Raw genomic sequence first — 20,319 nt, 5'->3', positions numbered from 1 at the left:
GGGGAAGATTGTTTATGTACAGGAAGGTCCCCCTTCCTGCACATCAACAATCTTTAAAAAAAAGAGACATTTTGTAACTTCCATATGTGCTGCATTAAGCAGCACACATAGAAGTGACAAAATGACATTTCAAGATTTTTTATGTGCAGAAAGGGGGACCTTCCTGTACATAAACAATCTTCCCTGTTAAGTGTAGCGCCAACGCAGGGCTGCACCATATTCTTGTAAATATGGTGCAGCCCTGCGTTTCTGAAGTGGCGGAGTGTGTTGTTAATCCAAGGAGGCTAGCGACGCTCTCCGCCACTTCTGTTGTATTTTATATTGAAAGCATTTGCAAGAAAACGAAAAACGTTAATGGGAAGGTTGGTGCTGCATCTCCGTCATCTTCAATGGTTGGTTTTATTTCGCAGTACGAGGCTCCTCCCAGGGCCAGACTGGAAATCCAAAGCAGCCCAGTCCCCATACGGTGCACACCAAGTGCAGTGAGTGAGCCTGACCACTACAAATGGGGCTTTGGGAGGCTCTACCCCCAAAACATTTAGGAAACAATGGTGCAGTCTACGACACATTTATCATTATATATTGAATTGTATTAGCTTTTAAAGAATAGTAAATGAAGACCTGACCATGCACCAGAATACGACAATCTTTCTGGGGGGTCTTCAATGATTCCCCCACTATCACCCTCCAACAGTGCTTCTCATCTTCCCATAGTCCCTCTGTCACCTGTATTTCATTTTATATAGCATCTCTCATACCATTGTAGGATGTCTGAGCAATTTACATCACACACATATAGAGACAGTGAATCATACGTGTAAATCAGTGTATAGAAAATGTTACATAAGGCAAGGGGGACTACAAGGTGATGAATTCACATGTCATTCATACTGGTAGGCATTTTTAAAGAGTGCTTGGTCTGGAGAAGCACAAACTCAGGATTCAGAACATAACACAGTGGTTAGCATTGACTTTAACAATAAAAATGTATTTCCACCCAAATAAACCTTTTTAGCAGCATCAGGATAATGAAAGACTGGGAAAAAACATAAGTCACTTGCAGTTTGCACGCAGCTGTTTGATGACAGTTTATAGGTCACTGTGCTAGATTACGATTGTCACTTATGAACTGCACAGTAACAAAAGAATCTCTCTGACAAAAGCAGTAACCCACTGACCTATGCATATACTGTTTTTTAAAATGCATGGTACACATTCTTTGCAGTAGGCATTTTAACCCTCTGCGCTACATTAGATAAGTCAAAGCTGCCACTGGACAAGCTCTCATCTCTCTCCAGCAGGGATATTAATCACTGGTGTTATCTTGACACTTTTATTGTTCTTTGAAAACTGCTAATTAAACAAGATACTTTGCAGTGCTTTCAAAACTGCTGCCTGCGGACCCCCTAGGAATGTGTCAGGGACCCCTGGGGGTCCGCGGACCACAGTTTGGGAAACACTGCTGTAAGGTCTTGAACACCTCTCTGTTTAGATATGCTTTTACCTCTTACATAAGCCTTCAAGGAATCCCATATAGTATGAAATCCTATTAGATGGACAGCTTTATCCCCTCATGTTCCAGTACATCTTTCTCCCTAGCCTTCCTCAGTACAGAATCCCTATCTCGATAACTCAACAGTCGAGATGCAGGAGGCTGGAGAGGTTCAGAGGTCTGTGAGCCCACTCCAAAACCAGGACCACGGAGAACCTGTCACGGCCAAAGAGGGTGACCAGGAAGGTTTCAATAAGCAACTCAAGTTCCCTACAGGAGCAGATTTTGGTACTCCCAAATTCTCACGTCATTCCTCCTGGATCTAAACTCCTGGTCTTCATTTTTAGCTTGGGTCATCTCCAGAACTTTAAGTTGCACCATCTTTCTGTCACAGGATTAGGATGTATATTCTAGCTGAGGTACTCTCCTTTCAGCCATGTCTAATCTAGTTACCTTCCAATCTAGTCATTCTTTGAGGTGGTTCATACAGAGTTATAGCATGTAAATTTTAGTATCAACGGCTACCAATCTGCCATTTATGTCTAACAGCAAATGTTGATCATCATCTCTAGTGTTGCCATCAGCTACAGTGTTGTAGACGAATGAGTTGGACATCTGGTCATTGCATGCATCTAGTTTATTTTCTTTACTCTGCCTGGTTTACTATTTTCCCTTGAGATTCACCCGCTATTGCTGGAGTGGTGACCTGCTTTAAAATGGGTTGTGAAAACAAATTATTGGCAGGGACAACTAATACAAATGTTAACAAGCTACAGGTGCTTCTAGGGCTGCAGCAAAAACAGTACATACGCTAAGTCAAGACATAGTTCTGCTAAATACCAGGAATTGCATGGGCTTATAGAAGCCACATACATTTAATTCAAGACCCTTACTTTAATATACAAAATACTATTAAGTACTACTCCTGAGTGTAAGACACAGGGTTTTACAAAACACAATTCCTAGAGAGCACTTAGGTCAGAACGTAAATGTCTTTTGGTTCCTCCAAAACAATGTCAGAGAGAAAACAGGGGGTTCCTAGTAATCACAAGTGCTTGATAAAATATCCAGCTTCATGGTTTTAGAAATATACAACCGCTACTTCCTTTCAGGAAGAAACTAAAAACCCATTTGTTTGAGTAACCTTTTAAGGTTTTGTCGTTTGGCAGGGTCTAGAAACCCAGGTGAGTTTTTATAAATAGGCTGGACAGAAAAGAGCGGGTAGAAAAGGGTGGACAGATAAAGGCTGCATTACTATCTAAAGAGTAACAGGGTCTGCGTAAGACCAGTACATAAAGACCAGCCTTGCAGAGCATGTCTCCTCTAGGTGAGCACAGACAGCTGCGCCGGGTTCCTACTCTGATGCAAGTTGACAGGGCTGAGACTTATCTAATAATAGATCCAGCAAGACACTCTATGTGCAGAGAGCAATGAATTGCAGTTGATTGGCTCCGACTTTAAACAGGGTGGGAGAGGAAGAGTCAAATTCAGTTGGGAATCAGCGCTATGCCAGTATGGCCGGACTGGGAGATCTGCACACCTACAATCCCTGTTTACATCTACAGAGAAAAAACAGCTATCACGCGAGTTTAGCATGAGGGTCAGCCAGACCTTTTTGTGGAGCGGTGCAGCACGAGACAGAAAGAAAATTAATTATTTGCAGAAAAATATAAAGATTTAATTTCAAATTGAATTTACCTTTAAAGAACTATAGGAGAGAATATAAGTCACTTAAAAAAATACTATAATTAATAGTAATGTATGGAGAACCCTAGTTGTAGCATACTAGAGAAAATTTTAAAAGCTACACTGAAAGAAGACAGTTGTTGCAAGAACATTACTCTTGACTGATTTGTTAATAAAGAGTGTTACAAATGATTGACAGGGGCTCTGTCCTATCCAGGGTTTCTGACAGCTGGTTACAGCATCCCCAACCCACACCACTACTGCCTGGGCGGTAAATTTCGTTCCGTTCGCGTAATTTGTGATATTTTGACATTTTCGCGTTCCGCGGAGAGCACGAAAATGTCAAAACTTTTCGCAACTTGCCGCGAAACGTAAGTATTTTTCTTGTTCGCGCTTTAAAAATGCATTCTCGCGCGCCCGGTCGCAACTTACCGGGTCCCTGCATTCGCCGACGAGTTTTCCTAACCGTTCACACGCGCCACAAGATGTTGGATTGTTGGTAGCCGGTCGCGCTATCCCGCGAGAGTTTGCGACCGCGAACACGTCATTGCGATCGCGAACAGGAAATAAGCATCGCGAGCAAGATGGCCGCGCCCATTAGCGACCGCATGGGCAAGTTGGAGATATATTTCCCCGCGAGCACGCAAAAACACATTGCGAACGGGCGGGAAAAGCAATCTCTGCATCTTCGCGAAAGTTTTGCATGCTCGCGGAGATTTTGTGCAATTTCGCGATAATTTGCGAAAGTCAATTTCGCAAATTCCGCCCACCCTTACACTCTTGCCCTTTCTTCCCGGAACACCGGAGGTCAAGTACCCCAGAATCCAAAAGTAAAGTCGATGAGACAACAGAACTATGTCATCACCACTATGACTTTATAAGTAACGAGCGCAGCGTTTTCTAAAACAATTAGTGAGGAAGCTAGACACGAACACTAACGAAGAGCCGTGGAGAACAGACCCTACCCGAAGAGAGCAGGGGGAGATTGTAAACGAGCTCTGCAGATGCTGGTGCCAGACCTCAATCGAGACAGGACAGTGCTGCTGTCCGGGACAGACCACGAGCTCTGCAGATGCTGGTGCCAGACCTCAATCGAGACAGGACAGTGCTGCTGTCCGGGACAGACCGCTCTGGACAGCACGACTCTTTCTAAGGGGCGTGGGTGATCCTAGACAAAGGTTTGGGAAGGAGCTCGGTTCTAGTAAAGCCATGCAAAATGTATACCATTAAAGGGTGTGGGGCTCGCGGTACCTCTACATAGCTGCCTAATGTTAATTTTAGCTCCACGGTAAATAATAAAAGAGGCACACGAGGTAGAGACGAATCTGTCCCTTGCACTCTGCACCTGCCAAACACAGGGTGGGTGACGATGGTTTGCAAGTCGTCACCAGCAAGCCAAACTGCCTATTTGTTTATTTGAGGGATATCTGGAGAGAACAGGCATGTCCGGGATGCTGGACACTGGGCCCTGGTTCTGGAAATTGGATGACCTCTTGTTTGCTTACGCATCTATACTTCGCTTATTGAACTTGGAAACTGCTTATGACGTACAATATAGGTGTATTCCTTCGTTTTTCGTGCTGCAAAAGTGTCCTATCGTCATATATGCGTTTTAGGTGCTTTGAAAGGCATTTGAAGGTATGTAAAGCCTGCACAGTGAAGTTCTAAGACACAAAGAACAAACCGATGATGCAGAATTTCTGCCTGGGACTGGAGATTATTTCACTTAGCACATATAATGGTCATAGTTCAGTCAAAATGTCACCAACATAGACTTGTGTCTTCTTCTGTCATGGAGCGGGTTGGATACAACCTCACTCCATGATATTATGGACACTGACTCCACTCCTAAACTTTTCCCCTACAAGTCATTGATAACAGGAGGGCTGTTCTAATCAGCTCAATAAAGTAAATTAAGACTACAACGCCCAGAATTCATTGGGTTATCACACAAACGTCCAAGACTGTTAGTGATCACCCTATGGAACACAGAAATGAAATGTTTAAAATTGATATCAGGTGAGGCTAAGTTACTCAGAGTAACACAGCCAGTGCTTGTGACTTCAGCACATTTGGGAAAGGGATAATGTGTGTGCGCAAATGTATAAATAGCCATTCCCTTGCTAAAAGACAATACATTTATACAAGTGAACCCAGCTTTGATGTATTTACAAATGTTTCGTTCCCCTCTGGTCTCTTTTGGGGTTGCAAGTTTCTTTTCTGGCCCTCAGACTTAGGAAAAAGCTATTTAGCGACTAGGGGGCTTTTATTTAATGTGCTGTCATATCTTCCGTTTGTAGTGATTGTTCTTAGATTTCATATTTTTATGCATGTATTGTGTCTTTTATATACATTTATATGGTTTTAATGGTTTGTCAACTTTATGTGGTTTTGAATTACTGATTAAAGTGTTATTGACTGACTGTATACATAGCCAGAATATAAAAGAACACTCTTAATGACTAAGATGTTGTCATAGCTTTTATGGTAGTACACTCAGCATTTGAGGGATAACAATAAGTAATTCACAGAAGAACACAATAAGAGTTCTCGGGAAGCAGCTAACAAGAAACAACCCTTTCCTGCATCTGATATGGCCACAGAGCGCTGCTGCCAAGGTGACGGATCCAGACGATGGATCAGATCCTCTTTGACTTTATATGGAATTATGGGAACACAGGGTGGTACTGTAAAAAGCCTGACTGCCCCATTGAAGGATGTCCTTAGGGTACTGAATTATGAGCTTTACAACTGGGCAACCCAGCTGCAATGAAAACCAAAATGGCAGGCATTATTGGGTCTAACAGGGTTGCAGGAGGATTCCCTGTGGCTGATGCACCAGTGACTCCAAGACTGAACTGCCAGGGCTATCAGGAACTGAATGGGCACGTCAATTTGTTCCTGGTTTCCGGCAATACTGGACACGCTTGGAAACTGGTTCATGGCTGGTAATGGGTAGGAATTCTCAGTTGTGGTCTAAACTGAGGGAGACCAGTAGGACAGTTTTAAACGACTGGTAAGGTAATAAACATAATAAAATAGATGATAGGTAGGCAGACATGTCATTTCACACACCACCACCATGTATCACACGATATCAGCAGCCTTCACATGGTCACTCAGTGAGGAGTTGATATCACACGGTATGCACACTGTAAGCTGGAAGCCCTAGAACAGAGCTCATTGTGTTGTGGGTTTGTGCAGCAGACATCCGGCAGGGGTTTTAAACCCTAATCAAGACATCAGCGACAGCCTCTCAAGCATTTGAAGCTTGTTTTAAGGTGAGGAGGGTCTACACAGACAAAGCAGGGTTATAAGATCCGCCCGCTCAGTTTGTCCCCCACCCCTTCAAATTAGCCAGCAGGTTAATATCTCAAAGCTCGTCCCCAACACTAAACTCTCCTCCCCTTGAAGGCCACGCCCCCTCCCCAGTGTAGAATGTATTTCTTAATTGGCAGTTCTGCTTAAGGGAGGGGTGCTGCGACAGATCCTGACGAAAGGGGAAGGGAGCAGACTGTAACAGTGTTTTCCATGGCCAATGTAGACATATCAGAAGGCAACTTGGAAAGGTTTATGGAAAAGTGGCTGCAAGACTTGGGAGGGGGAACTGGAGGCTATGGATAGGAGGTTGAAACCCCAGAACACCCTGAAAGTTTGCAGAAATGCACACTTTAAGTTGCTTCAATTTAATATACTCCACAGAATATCTCTCGACCCCAGTAAACTTCAAAAAATGTATGAGCTCCCCATTGCAGAGTGCCCACATTGCAGAGCCAAGGAAACCGATTTCTGCCATATGCTGTGGAACAGTATAGGGATGTCAGAGTATTTGGCAGTCGATGCTGCCACTCTGGAGGTGGCTACAGAGAAGGGGAGACCTCCTTAAAGCAGAAACCTGCCTCTTGGGTCCAATGGGGGGCTCCCAGCAGAAAATAATCGGTTGTGAATTCATAGTCCTGGTGCTCTTGTTGGACAAGTGAAATATAGCTAAGAACTGGAAGGCAGCAAGGGTCCCAGTGGTACAAATGTCGACAGCAGAGGTGAATTCGATGAGTGGGGTTGGAAGCAGAAGCCATACAAGCAGGCGGGCGGGCGGAAGAGGTACCAGGATGGACAATGCAAGAGCATGAGGCTATCTGCTCCCGTAGGTCATGAAGGGGGTAGAAGAGGACAAATGTCTGATGGGCTGGGAGGGGGATGTCCACGCGGTTTAGAAACGACCTTGGGAAAAGCCCTGGAGGAAGGCCCCACCACCACCTAGACACCCCTGAACAGCCACCCGGGACTCCGACATGATATGCTAAGAACAGACCAAAACAGATAGTTACCGACATAGGCAAAACAAGTGAGGCTCGTTCTGGTAGTCTTCCTTTGTTCACTATTTTGTGTCTTCATGCATGGTCCTTCATTCCAAAACTGCTGCACTCGCCGCTGTAGCCGGAGCATGGGGCAGTGGGATGTCGTCACAGTATACGCCCTTATGAGCTCCAGCACACATAGCAGGGACAAGCCACACTTCTTGCCCCGAATAATAGGTAACTGGAAACAGATCAGCTGTGATAGGGCTGGAAAGAACAGCCAGTGTAGAAAAAAATGAATCCCTTTGGCTGCCAGCTAACAGGCCTCCCACAGGAAATATTAGTCGCACATTTGGGAATAAAAACATACACTGCTCTTCTTTCAGGCAGGCATGTTATGAAATGTAAAGGAGTAAGAATAGCAAAAGCATGACTTACCCAGTCACGTGGACTGTCGAGAGAGATGCTTATTTAACATAAAATGCAAACAGAAATCCCTATGCTGACGGCTAACCGACCCGCAAAGCACCAATTGTGAAAACCCACACGTTTGTATTTCAGTCCCACTCCCTTCGTCGTCGTGTATTATGTAATAGATGCGTCATTAAGTACCACTGAAACCATACCAGAAAACTACTGAAATGTGAAGTCCCTTTATCTATAACATGGCGCTCATGCGAGAGAGAGAGAACAGTGTGAGACAGCAATGTCTGCAGGGAGATCTCCACAAGCCTTGACCCATTCCAAGACGAGTATCATGTGACAAAAAGTCTTCAACTCAAACAAACATTCATTTAGAATATTCAATTATTTTCATTCTTTTTTGCAGGCTTAAAAATCACAATTTCTGCATGTACTCTAACTGCTTACCAACACAATGTACCGCCATAAACTCTAAGACATCAGAATTTGAGTCCTGAAAATAATGCACACAAGTACAGACACTTCTCCACACAAATTATTAGATGAACTACCTTGAATATGTATACAAATACGTGCTTTTGACCACATAAACAAACTTCTGCAATAGATGAGGGATAAGCTTCTACTGCAGTACATTTTGTAATAAAGTTGTACGACAAATCAAGATTTTGTAATATTAAGTTCAGTATCCGTTCTCTACAAATGTAGTGAGGTATGGAAACTGATAGGCCATAGAGTAGGGCATGATTGACAGAGTTGAGAGGAAGGGGTAGTTTAACCTCTCATTACCCACAATTCTTCAGTCACCAAGCAACAGATATAAACGAAACGTTACTTTGCGCTCTTCAATGTGTGTCATTCAGGCTAACTATGTTTCGAAAAAGCCAGCTTCTCATTCCACTATCAAGCATAAACTAGGTATTTTCCTGCATCCTGGAATTCACAGATAAAATTAAACATATTTAGAAGCCGATGTTGTAAATGAAGGATTCCACCATTACAGATGTTGGAAAGGTCAAAGGTACGAGAAGACCTCACTCGATTGGCAGAAGTGGACTGTAGTTGAGAATATGTAGGGCAACAGGACTGAAACACTCCTCCTAATCGTGCTCAACTCGAGATATTTCACCTACGTTCCCACAGCTATTCAAGTCCCTTCTTCCCTGGTGCATACCATATGGGATTTCACAATCTGGGAAAATTGTGTGTCTGTGTTTGACAGAGTTGATTGGGATACATTTGAAGCAAAGTTCCGAGAACCTAGCGTGACTGGGAGTTCTTGGCTTCATATCTGGACTACCACAACCACATATTTTTAAATAGTAATCCTTTGCCACTTTAATTTTGTATTTCCCGTTATCGGACCAATAAAGGAAGTAGGGGCAAAAGCATTTAACTACCTTCCAAGCAACTACAAGTCGCATCGCCATATGTAATCAACTATAACAAGCTAGTGGTAAGTGTAAACATATTTGGTCTGTGCATTGCAAATATACTATTTTTTTTAACATCAGAAGTCAGTCGTAGACTCAAATAGAAAATGAAATTCCAAGTATGGTGTATCCAAATCGCAGATCACAATAATAGCAACGAAATGTCAATTCAAAAGCATTGTGTATTGTTAAATTGGGTTATAGTATAAATACTAATACGTGAAAGACCACTTGGCAAAAAATGTAGACTAAATAAAGCTAGTAACGTTTTGTGTACAATAAAATAATATGGACAATACAACTAACTGAATCAAAATGTCAGTAAAATCTTAAAGTAACCAACAGAATTATAAACTGGTATATAAAAACTTAATTGCTTATACATGAAAATGAAACAAAAATTATTAGCTCCTGGGTTAAACTATTCAAAAAAGGCACACTTGCCGAAGATTGTTGTCGACTTTCAATGTGAAGAAGATTGGAACCATAAATGGATTTCTTGTAGAGCGTTAACTGGGCAAAAACGTAGCTGATTTTTAGCTCATATAGTTTTTCTATATTTATGCCGATTTGTTTAGGCTAATACACCGGCACAAAACGCTTGATCAACCAGTACCTTCTGTAAGGCTATGATTTAGGAAAGTGGTGCATTAGGTCCAGGCGTGCGGCAGAATGCATGGAAAGGGCTACATGTTTTGTGCAAACATTTTGGTAAATCAGACACATTTTTGAGCCAGAACTGCTTCTTCTCTCGCTTGACTTTACTGGGGCATTTCCTAGGGATTCACAGGGTTTCAAAAGCTCTTAATGTTCATTACTTGAGCAATATGAGCTTTAATTTAGAAAAGTGTAAGTTTCTGGTGTACTTGTCTAAAAATTGCATCCTTTTCAAAGGTGTTGATTTTCAAATCTTGGTTAGAGCAAGTGCATAGCTGGAAAGGACAAGAGACAAATCCAACACAGGGTCGTGAACTTTTATGATCCTGTTCAGATAGCAGCAGCCATCTGGACCCAAGCCACTGGAGAACAGGAGCAGTGTTTTCTCACTGAAATGACATAGATAGCAAGTGTGACGGCGAAAAGGGGGCAATTTAGTCTGGTTTATCATGGTACAGGGGGTCAGAATAATAAAGCAACCCTATACCTGATGACCATGCCTCTTTCTTAACTGATAGTCAGACACTGTTTATAGCCGCAGCTAGTACGTGGTTACTCACCCCTGCTGAAGAGTGACAAACAAAAATGTCCCATCAAGGCATGACACAATGTTCACAGGTGTAAACCACGCATGGCTATAAATGAAACGGTCAGCAATACTGCTGGGACGCAACTACACTTGAAAGTCTCCTCTGCTTCAGACATTCAGCAGCTCAAACACAGCTTACTCATCGTACAGACTTAAATACCTAATGCACAGTTGAAGCTCAGCCCAACCAAGATGGAATTCCTGTTAGTTGTAAAAAAAAAAAAAAAAAAACAACAACAAGATATAGTAGAAACCTGCCTCAATGACATGAACCATGATGGCTTTGCATCCCAACTCACCAAATGCAAAGTCACTTGGATCTACCATGGACACCAACCTCACCTTCAAGTAACACATTGCCAAAAACTGAAAGATGGCCAGATACCAGCTCTCTCTTCTAAAGAAAGAGAAATCATTCCTTCGAGAAAGCAACTTAAGAACTGCTTTTAAGCCCCTGTACACATGGTGGTAATGTGCTCCTCTATGGCCATCCAGACTCCACACTGGCACCCCTCATGTGCTTTCTACATGCCTCAGCATATTGCATCCAGGGCCTGAAAAAATATGATCACATCGCTTCCATTATGAAGGAACTCCATTGGCACCCTTGTCAATCCGCATCATCTTCAAAACCAACTGCATCATTTACAAACCCATCCGTAACAGCACCACTGCTTATCCTGAAGACAAGTTCACCATCTCTGGTGGTTCTCGGCACACCAGCAGCCAGGGCACCATCAGACTGCAGACTAAGAACCATAAAAAGGAAAAAAAAAAAAAAAGAAGAAAGCAGGTCTTCTCCATCTATGCACCTAAGGATCTAAAAAACACATGTGCATCCATCAACAATGTCCCAATACTGCTCCAATTTAAAAGAGAGTTCAAAACTCACCTCTTTAAAGAACACGACATCACAGTGCATTAACTACCCACAACCCAGCTCCATTTTTTTTTGCTAGTTGACTTTATGCTGGTCTTTGGCCACGTACAGCGCTCCGCTGCCTTTTGGCTAGGTTTGTGCTATAGAAATACCAAATACATATATTCATACAAACAAACTGGGGAAAGATTGATCGCCTGATTTTCTAAGTTACTCCAACATGTTTTTCTACCACAAAGCAGGATAGCAGGAAGGACCACTATCCGAAAATCATTTCTCAATAGTCCTTGTCAAGTTCATAGAATAATGAATGCTTCTTCTTTAAAAGGGCTTGAATGTCCTCGACTCACTGATTAGTTCCAGGCAACAGTGACTTGGTAGTTTCAGTTTGACCTGGTATTAATATTTCAGTTTCAGTTGTGCAGTTAAACAGGGGGATTGCATGAAAAAAAAATCGAAATTTTACATTGAAAGCCTTTAGTTGTGAAACATCGGAACAAGTAACTGCTCGCATCTTTTTACAAAACCGCAAACACTATCGCCAGTGTCAGCATGCATGATTTGATGAGAAAACACAAAGGTATGCTGCTGCAAAAGACCAACTTGAGATTGAATTAGAGTGTAATCACAAAGGTATGCATGCCACACTACGATATGCAAACTAGCGCTCGTGGAGGTAAACACATTTTTATATCATTTGTCAGGTGTGCATATTTAAAATAAATAAATGTTACTGTATTTTGAATGAATACTAATTATTGTCATGGGCACGGTCATTTATCTCAGTGAATCGATAGCAGTTTAATTACACAGCTGAAAGTGGATGTAATTTCTCTTCCCTGCAGTCGTGCCAAGCTTTCAAGGGTGAAAGTACAAATCCTGAAAACGCAAACACTAGAAAACCTACTTTCTCCTTTCTGCAGACTACATATGGTAATTCGAGAGCTGCAAAACCCCTAGGCTACGAGGTGAAGGTTTCTGGGAACCAGCTCGCATTACGCTTTGATGCATATGATTTTTAACTAGCAGTTAAACTATCAACACTAAGAAACATCACAGGAGCTACACACCAAGTTCACATACAGTACTTGCATACTCTGTATGCAACCATCATTATTTCTTATTCATGAAACAAAATATCAGACCCACAATAGATAAACGAAGCTGGCATTTTACTTATGTAACAGACTCCATTCTCCTGAGAATGATCAACACGTTCATATTACAGATATAATAGAGATGGTGACGCCATTTCTGTTTTTTATTATGAACTCGTGGCCTGTTTGACAAATCTCCACCAAACTGGATTCATTACATTTTTGTCGCCCATTCCACAGACTGGTCAAGGGGTTCTGAAGTTGATAAGGAAAATCCGGATAGTGTGTATGAGAAATTCAAAAGTTAGTATTTGCTATTTATCACAGAAAAAACTACTGAACAGATTCTAGCATATTTGATTGCTGCCATCAAGTCACCCTGAGCCATATCCAGATGCCATTCCTTCAACTTGTTGGGACCCTTCTAACTCACATACACTCCCAGATGACCTTAGAGGTACCACCTACCACTACATGTTCAGATCTGCCTCAAAGCACGCCTCTTCCAACTTGAACTCCAAAACCACAAAGGACGTGCCCAGCTTTGCTGGCCTTCCAGCCCACCTAGCCCCAATTTTTAAAAGCTGCTACTCCCACTTCTCCTAAAAATGTATTAGTATATAATAGTCACTATATATATATATATATACATATATATATATATATATATATATATATATATATATATATATATATATATATATATTTTAATACTAAGAACCACCTTGTTTTCGTCTAAAGCAATGGTTCCTAATAGTTTAACTTCTGTGGACCCCCACTTAATCATTACTGGAATACAAGGAACCCCACTGAATCATTATCGGAATCTGGGCACTGCCACAGAGTCATTATTGGAATCTGGGGATCTCAGTGAAAGCACCTTCAATGATTTGATACACAAAAGGTACATAAATAATCATTCAAACAAATACATAAATTATGAAATATTTTATTAAATTCACAACAAATATAACATTTATGTAAAAAATTATTTTAAGGAGAAGGTTGGAGCTTTTCTAAATGAAACGGAGGCCACCCATCAGCCACACTATATTTGGTTTGATGAACTCTGATTGCTCCCACAAATCAATCCGAGGATACCAACTTACTTTTTAGCCTCCACTTTCAAATTCCTTCACATTTACAGAGCATTTTCAAGTTTTTTTTATTTTACATTGTTCTTTATTTATATGTACTTTATTAATTTGTTAATATTATTTTATTTTCTAAGCAGTTGTGGATAACCTGAGTTGATGTTGCAGACCCCCTGGGGCCCCCAGATCACAGGTTAGAACCACCGGTCTACACCCATCACACACCTAGGCTGTTTGGTACCTATCATCCTGCATTTAAATGTTTGCATGCTACAATTAACTTTATCACAACTATGTTACACTTCAGTCCCAAAAGCAAAAATCTTATTTCTGAACCATCCTTAATGATATATTACACTGTTCTTGAAGAGACCCAACATGGTGCGTGGAACTTCAACAAGTGTAGGTAGTAAAATAAAGTTTATTAGGACATTGGTCCTTAAAACATAAACACACAATACAACTCAATACAATTAATAAAATCCTGAACTTTATAAAACCGGACCTTATAATTTCATAATACGGTACAACATAATTATCCCCCAAAACGATATCCCTAATATTTAATGTAGGGTAAAAAATATGCTTGGCCTACAGCTACAAAAAGAACAATTGATGGACAGAATGAAGAACAATGTTGTACATTCACCCCAGTACAGAGATCTGGGCCTAAATCCATCGTTTTTTTGCTCACCATGGCATTCCAGTTTGGACCCAGCCATATGCAAATCAGCCTTGACCCTGCGCCCAATGGGAACAATTCATATTTGACAAAAGTGTAATGCCTTCCAACCTAGTCAATGTCCGATATTTGATAAATAAGTGTTTTAAATACCTAATTGGCACATCTTTAAAATACAAACAATCTATCAAGATATAGCATAAGGACCACTTCTTCTTTAGACTTCATAGACACTCCCCATTAAGGATTGCCAGCTTTTAAACCACTGTTGATTAAAATGCACATGATTACACCCCAGTCGAAATTTGAGCTATTCTAATGTGTAATTCTGATCAGGCAGACTGAACATATATGGGAAAAGATCCACATGCCCCAGGGATTTACATGTAAAGGTAATAGAAGACTTCTTTGACAAGTAGTAGACATCAAGATTTGTGGAAACAATGGCTGCTGACCCCTTCAATAGGCATTTAGAGGGGAAGGGATTCCATTTGGGTAAATTCCCCAAGTAAGTAAACAGCATTTTAAACTCATTAAACCTATTGAAAACTGCTCTGGCCCATTTCCTTTCACTAACGAGAACTCCTCCCAACACAACTTAGAAATTTTGGGAGGCAGATCCCTCTGAAGTAATTAGTTTACAAACCTAGGGAAACGAATACCAGCTATAAGATACCAGGATGTTAAATTAAATTCGACGGATCCCTTGGACCACTGAGCATTTTGGTAAACACAACAATCTTTTAAGGGTCGCCCTCCGAGGTGCTTTTTCTGGTCCACTGCAACTATAAACTGGAGTATGTAGAACTGCATGTTGATAATTATCGGATAGCTTGATTCTATCAAAAAATATATACTCCATCATGTGCAATCAGTTGATTTCGAGTAAAAACTAATGTTCCTCCTTTTAAGCACTCTTACACCTATGAGAGTACGGTACCCACTACATCAATGTGCAAATAAATAAATAAATAAATAAATATAAAAGGAAAACCTCTTCAGTTTTATTTATAGAATATCAGTATGTATATATATATATTTAAACAAAATAATGGATCTACGTTCATCTACACCACATTTTTAATAAAAATCTAAAACCTTGTGATCGTCCTCACCACTGGTCTAAGTACAAGCTTCTTATACTATCTCTGTTTTCCAGTTCACATTAGCCTAAGTTGAAACAGGGTTTCCTTTCGACACTCAATACATTTTAAAGATATTAATAATCAGTGCACAGCTCTTGGAGATTATGTGCTTGATCCACTATGGGCGCAATGCATATCCATTACTTTAACAACAATTTTGTGTCTTACTGTCTTTTTAGGTCTCGCCTGGCCCAGCGCATGCGCTGGTCTGGCGAGACTTTTTGAGAGGGCTCCAAAAAGTGCTACCGGGCCAGCCTAAAGCTACAGTGCATGTGCGCGGGCGCGCGCGCCATGCTTGAACGCGATTACTTTCACGGCCGCATGGATGTTTGATCGCGATCACTTTCAAATATCAAACAAGCATTGGCATAGCCAATAGGTCTCGCTTTTGGGACCTTATAAGTATTTAGTTATGCAACTGTTGCATGGCTAAACACTTATAAGGTCCCAAAGGCGAGACCTATTGGCTATGCCAATGCTTGTTTGATATTTAACACTAAGAAACATCACAGGAGCTACAGTGAGAACAGTCCCGGGCACATGTAGTGGGGATATCACAATGTTGTGGAAGTCTTGTACAAACTACAATTGCAGTGTTCGACACCAGTGTGAAGTTGAAAAGTTGTTTAATGAGGCAACGACCGTATTGATACAAACAACCAGCCGACACGTGTTTCGTCACTAGGAATGGTCCTGTGACTCTTCAGGGCTGTATCGTGTTTGAAGGAGTATCGAGAGCAGACCCCTTTTAACCGGTGAGAATTCAAACCTGGTCTGGGATGTGCGGTGGAATCTATGTCTATGTAGTAGAAGAGAAGATGAGATGGTGCTCTGGGTCGATAGCAGGCACGGTGTAAGCACCGCGTCAATTGAAGATGCGGGTGGGTAGTACAGACCGCGGGCGTGTGATGGGCTGGAGGCCGTAAAAGTGATGAGACGTGCCGAGGCGGGTGCACACGACGGCGGGTGGATGAGTGTGCTCCCAGGAGTTTAGTAAGAGTACGTCCAGTGTTTGCTGTAGGGGATGGTTCGATCGCCAGATGGCGACGGGTGGCGGGAAGCCTGAGAGGGGAGTAGCTGTGGCGATCCACAAGGCAAAAACGTACAGGAAGGCGTGCGGGAGACCCTGGAGCAGTCTGGAAGCCGCGGGTAGGGAATTGGGTAATTCCCCGGACCTGGCAGCACCGTACCCACACAAGGCCATAGAAAACACCACACGCATTAGTCTGAGCGTCAATTTTCCTGACTTCACTAAAAACCCTACCCCTAACCATCACAGGAACTACACACCAAGTTCACATACAGAACTTTCATACTCTGTATGTAACCATCATTATTTCCATCGTTTTTTCCTAATCATAAAACAATAACGTGGCACATGGACTTTAAACTATGACTACTAGATAAACGTTGGGTGACAGCAGATAAAAGTTGCAGAACATTACCAGAGATCAGTTGCCTCATTTTTTACTACCTGAAGTATAAAATACAATAAAAACTAATTCGGATAGGTCCTTGTAAACTGAAGCAAATAAGCACTGTGCCTTAGTTGGGTTAATGCCACTCACACGAGGTGGGCATAGGACAGGTTGCTAATAAATCACAACAATTACCTTGTCTTGTCATCCAGTAGCATATATACATCTGAACTTGTTCTTTCATAACAAAAAAAGATCCAAGCCAATATTTCAGTCAGCAAATACACCCCTTATTTTGAATGTGTTTGGAATAGCAGGTGCACAGAATGGGAAATTACTACCCCACTTAACAGTTTTCGACTCTTAAAACTTACTGAACTCTGGAGGTGCCCCATAACAAATTATTGGCAGGGAATCAGTTTCTGTAACTGCCACCTTTGGGGTTGATATTATAACAGATCTCTTGCTATTTTGCCTATGAAGAAAAATAAATTATATTTCATAACCAACAGGCTTGCTCCTACCACCGGGAAAAAATGGGTAAAGAGGCCTTGTCTCTTAATTTTAATAAAAATAATACTACAGATAATGATGACGTGACCACAAGATTTTATTAACATAAACAAGCAGTAGAAACCAGGCAAGAGCAAGACTGAACTCTTAAGTCACATCAAAAGTGTGACTTTTTAAGATATAAAAGAACATGACATCTTATAAAGATGATACCTTGAATGGCTAATGCAAATTCTTTGGTGCGAATGCATATTCTTTGATGCCATCTTTGAAAACTCCATAGGTGGCTGCCTCCAGCATTTCATGTATACAAACTTTTTTTTAATACAACGTGGCAGCATGTTTGCATTTTAAAAAGAAGGGGAAAATTAAGTTATTCCCCAGCATGGGAAAGAAGACTACATTTATAAAATATGTGGGGGCGCTTAGTAGTTCTTTATTTTCTTATTTGAGGCATACTCTGATGTCCGAACACCCCTGTAATAATTCAATGATGTACATGGTAATAAATTGTTCCAGGCCACTAATGACGTTACCATGCTTCAGAGAACAGCAAGCTGTAAATTGCAGCAGTTCAAACTTAGGGCCTCATTACAATATCGGTGGTGGGGGTCCCATTGACAGACAGCCCTTAGGTCCGACCGCCGCATTATGATGCAGTCGGTCAGACCAAAGCCATTGGGGGTGAAGACCACCACCTCCGACAGGATCTACGATCCCGTTGGGCAGCAGCAGGAATCTTATCTCTTGAATGGCAGCGGTGCTTAGGCAGGCATCACCATCGGGATCAGAATTTCCCTTTATGATAGCCTGTATTTACATGGCGGTCCGACTGCCATGTATAGGCTGTTGGAGAGGGGCTTTGGGAGCCCCCCCACTGGCGTAACGAAAATTGAGGGGGGCCTCCCTGCACAGTACGTAGAGGGGCCCCCTCCAGGCTCAATCAGGAACCCTCCGGCCAGAGTGCAGTGCTGAGGGGGCCTCCTGGAGCTTGGGGCCCCCGCATCGCGGGGGGGGCTTGTGTTACGCCCCTGGGGCACCCAACCAGGGCCCCTGTCCCAGGTGAGCCACTGCAAAGTGGCCCTGGGGGCACTCACATCCAAGTACCCTTTTCCTGGGCCGCAGCACAAGCCACAGTGTAAAGGAGCACTTTCCGACAACCACCACTGCTGTCATATCGTCACTGGGGGGTCAGACTGCCAACTGCTTGTCGGGCATTTTGTTGACCTTCACAACAGAGCATGGCAGTCCGACCGCCTGAGATAATAAGCATGCCCTTACTTCCCACAAAGACATTGCATGGAGAGGGGCACTCAAGTTGCATTTATTACCTCTGAAATGCAGGCTGTCTTAGCCAGCCTCCTTAAACAAGCATTAGCAAAGCCAGCATGGCTAAAAGTTAGTAAGGTAAAGAAGAGTGGAGTGTCGTAAAGTGGAGTGTTATGGAGTGGCGTACAGAATTGAGTGGCATGAAAGGAGTTAAGTATCATGGAGTAACGCACAGTTTTTCGGATGGAATAGAGTGTTGTGGAGTGGAAGGGTGTGGAGTTGAGTGGCACAGAGTGGAGTACAGTATCAGAGTGGAGTAGAATGTCGTTAAGTGGCAAAGAGTGTTGTTGCTGGTGTATGTGAAGTGGCTTAGAGGGTGTTGCATAGAGAAGAGTGGCACAGGGTGTCAAACAAGTGCACACTGTCATTAGAAAAAAATGATGGCTTTGTACTGTTCTTAGCTACATAAAAGTGATTCTGCCACACCGTTTGCATGTTCCTATACATTATCACTGATTCCCTTTACTTTCTTGTAAGAAAAAAATACGACTGGATAACATGCTGGACCCTGGGGGGGGGGGGGGGGGGGGGGTAGGACATATTTCTTGCCCATGTTAACAGAGGCGCATTCTAAGTCGGGACCTTTCTGCACATGGACAGTTCGTTTATTTCTGAGTGACACTGCCGTGGCAAACGGGATGGAGCGAGTCTGGACTCTGGAGCTAGTCCCCAGTACCTCCTGGCTTTTGCTGAAACCGGAAGTGAAAGCGAACCTGCGCATCAGCCATTTTAAGCACAGGGTTTGGTATTCCCGGGGCCCCCGGACCTATTGCCGGATCTTCTGCTCGAACACACACTATTCTCAGGAATGTGAGGACAGGTACATTCCTGCCAAGACGCGCTGAGATTAAATTAGACGGAAAAGCGCGTTGCCGGTCTCTGCCATGGTAAAACGAAACCAGCCATTTTGTAGATATGTCCTTGTTCTGGGATTAACCAAAAATAGCCGAGGACCTCAAACACCCTCCCTGCCCCCACACATGTAATCCGGGGATAGTGCAGGCTGCCCCTCCCGCCAGCTGCCTCCGTTGCCCTGCAGCTCCCCTGCCTCCTGGGGGCTCACCTTGGGCTCGGGGATGATGAGCACCTCACTGTTCTCCTCCTTTGGCGGGTCTTTCTGGCCAAGAGCCGAGTTGAAGGATACTTTCACCATGTCGGCAGCGGAAGGAGCACTGTCAGTAGGTCCGCAGGGGCTCGGGTTTGTGTTGTTTCTGTAGATGGCCTCGACTGAGCAACAGAGCAAGAGCTGGAAATGCCAGTTCTGCGAAAGTGGGCGGGCCCCAGGAGGAGGCGGTGGAGCAGCTGAAGCTCCGAGACAGCGTCCGCAGCAGCAGTCGCCTATGGCTGCTTGTGTACTGTTTATCAGAACGCTGATTTTTTTTTGTACTTCTCTTATTTATTTTTTATGTTGCAGTTTCGGTAGTTTTACATTTCCATTTATTATGTGTATAATTTACACATTACAGACTGTAGCGGCGATATAAATTGTGGTGCAGGTGAAGTGGCACCAGAAGTCTGATATGTCCAACGATTATAGCCAACCGGCCCTTGTTCGGATAGCGCCCTGGGCGAAAGAAAGTTAA

The 20,319-nt window shown here is 42.7% G+C and overlaps 1 protein-coding gene across 1 annotated transcript in view; it reads right to left on the bottom strand.

Moving 5' to 3' along the window:
- The window catches only part of ITM2B (integral membrane protein 2B), a 123,538-nt gene extending 103,451 nt beyond the window's left edge, over window positions 1–20,087 (bottom strand). Inside the window, exon 1 of the mRNA XM_085621883.1 lies at window positions 19,800–20,087. Coding sequence (XP_085478009.1) covers window positions 19,800–19,889 — 90 coding nt within the window. The 5' untranslated portion in view covers window positions 19,890–20,087. The remainder of the gene's footprint in view (window positions 1–19,799) is intronic.
- Window positions 20,088–20,319: the final 232 nt, after the last annotated feature.

This window comes from Triturus cristatus, chromosome 8, assembly GCF_964204655.1.
Source record: "Triturus cristatus chromosome 8, aTriCri1.1, whole genome shotgun sequence".
Taxonomy (NCBI): Eukaryota; Metazoa; Chordata; class Amphibia; order Caudata; family Salamandridae; genus Triturus; species Triturus cristatus.
This window is presented reverse-complemented; position numbering and strand designations above follow the sequence as displayed.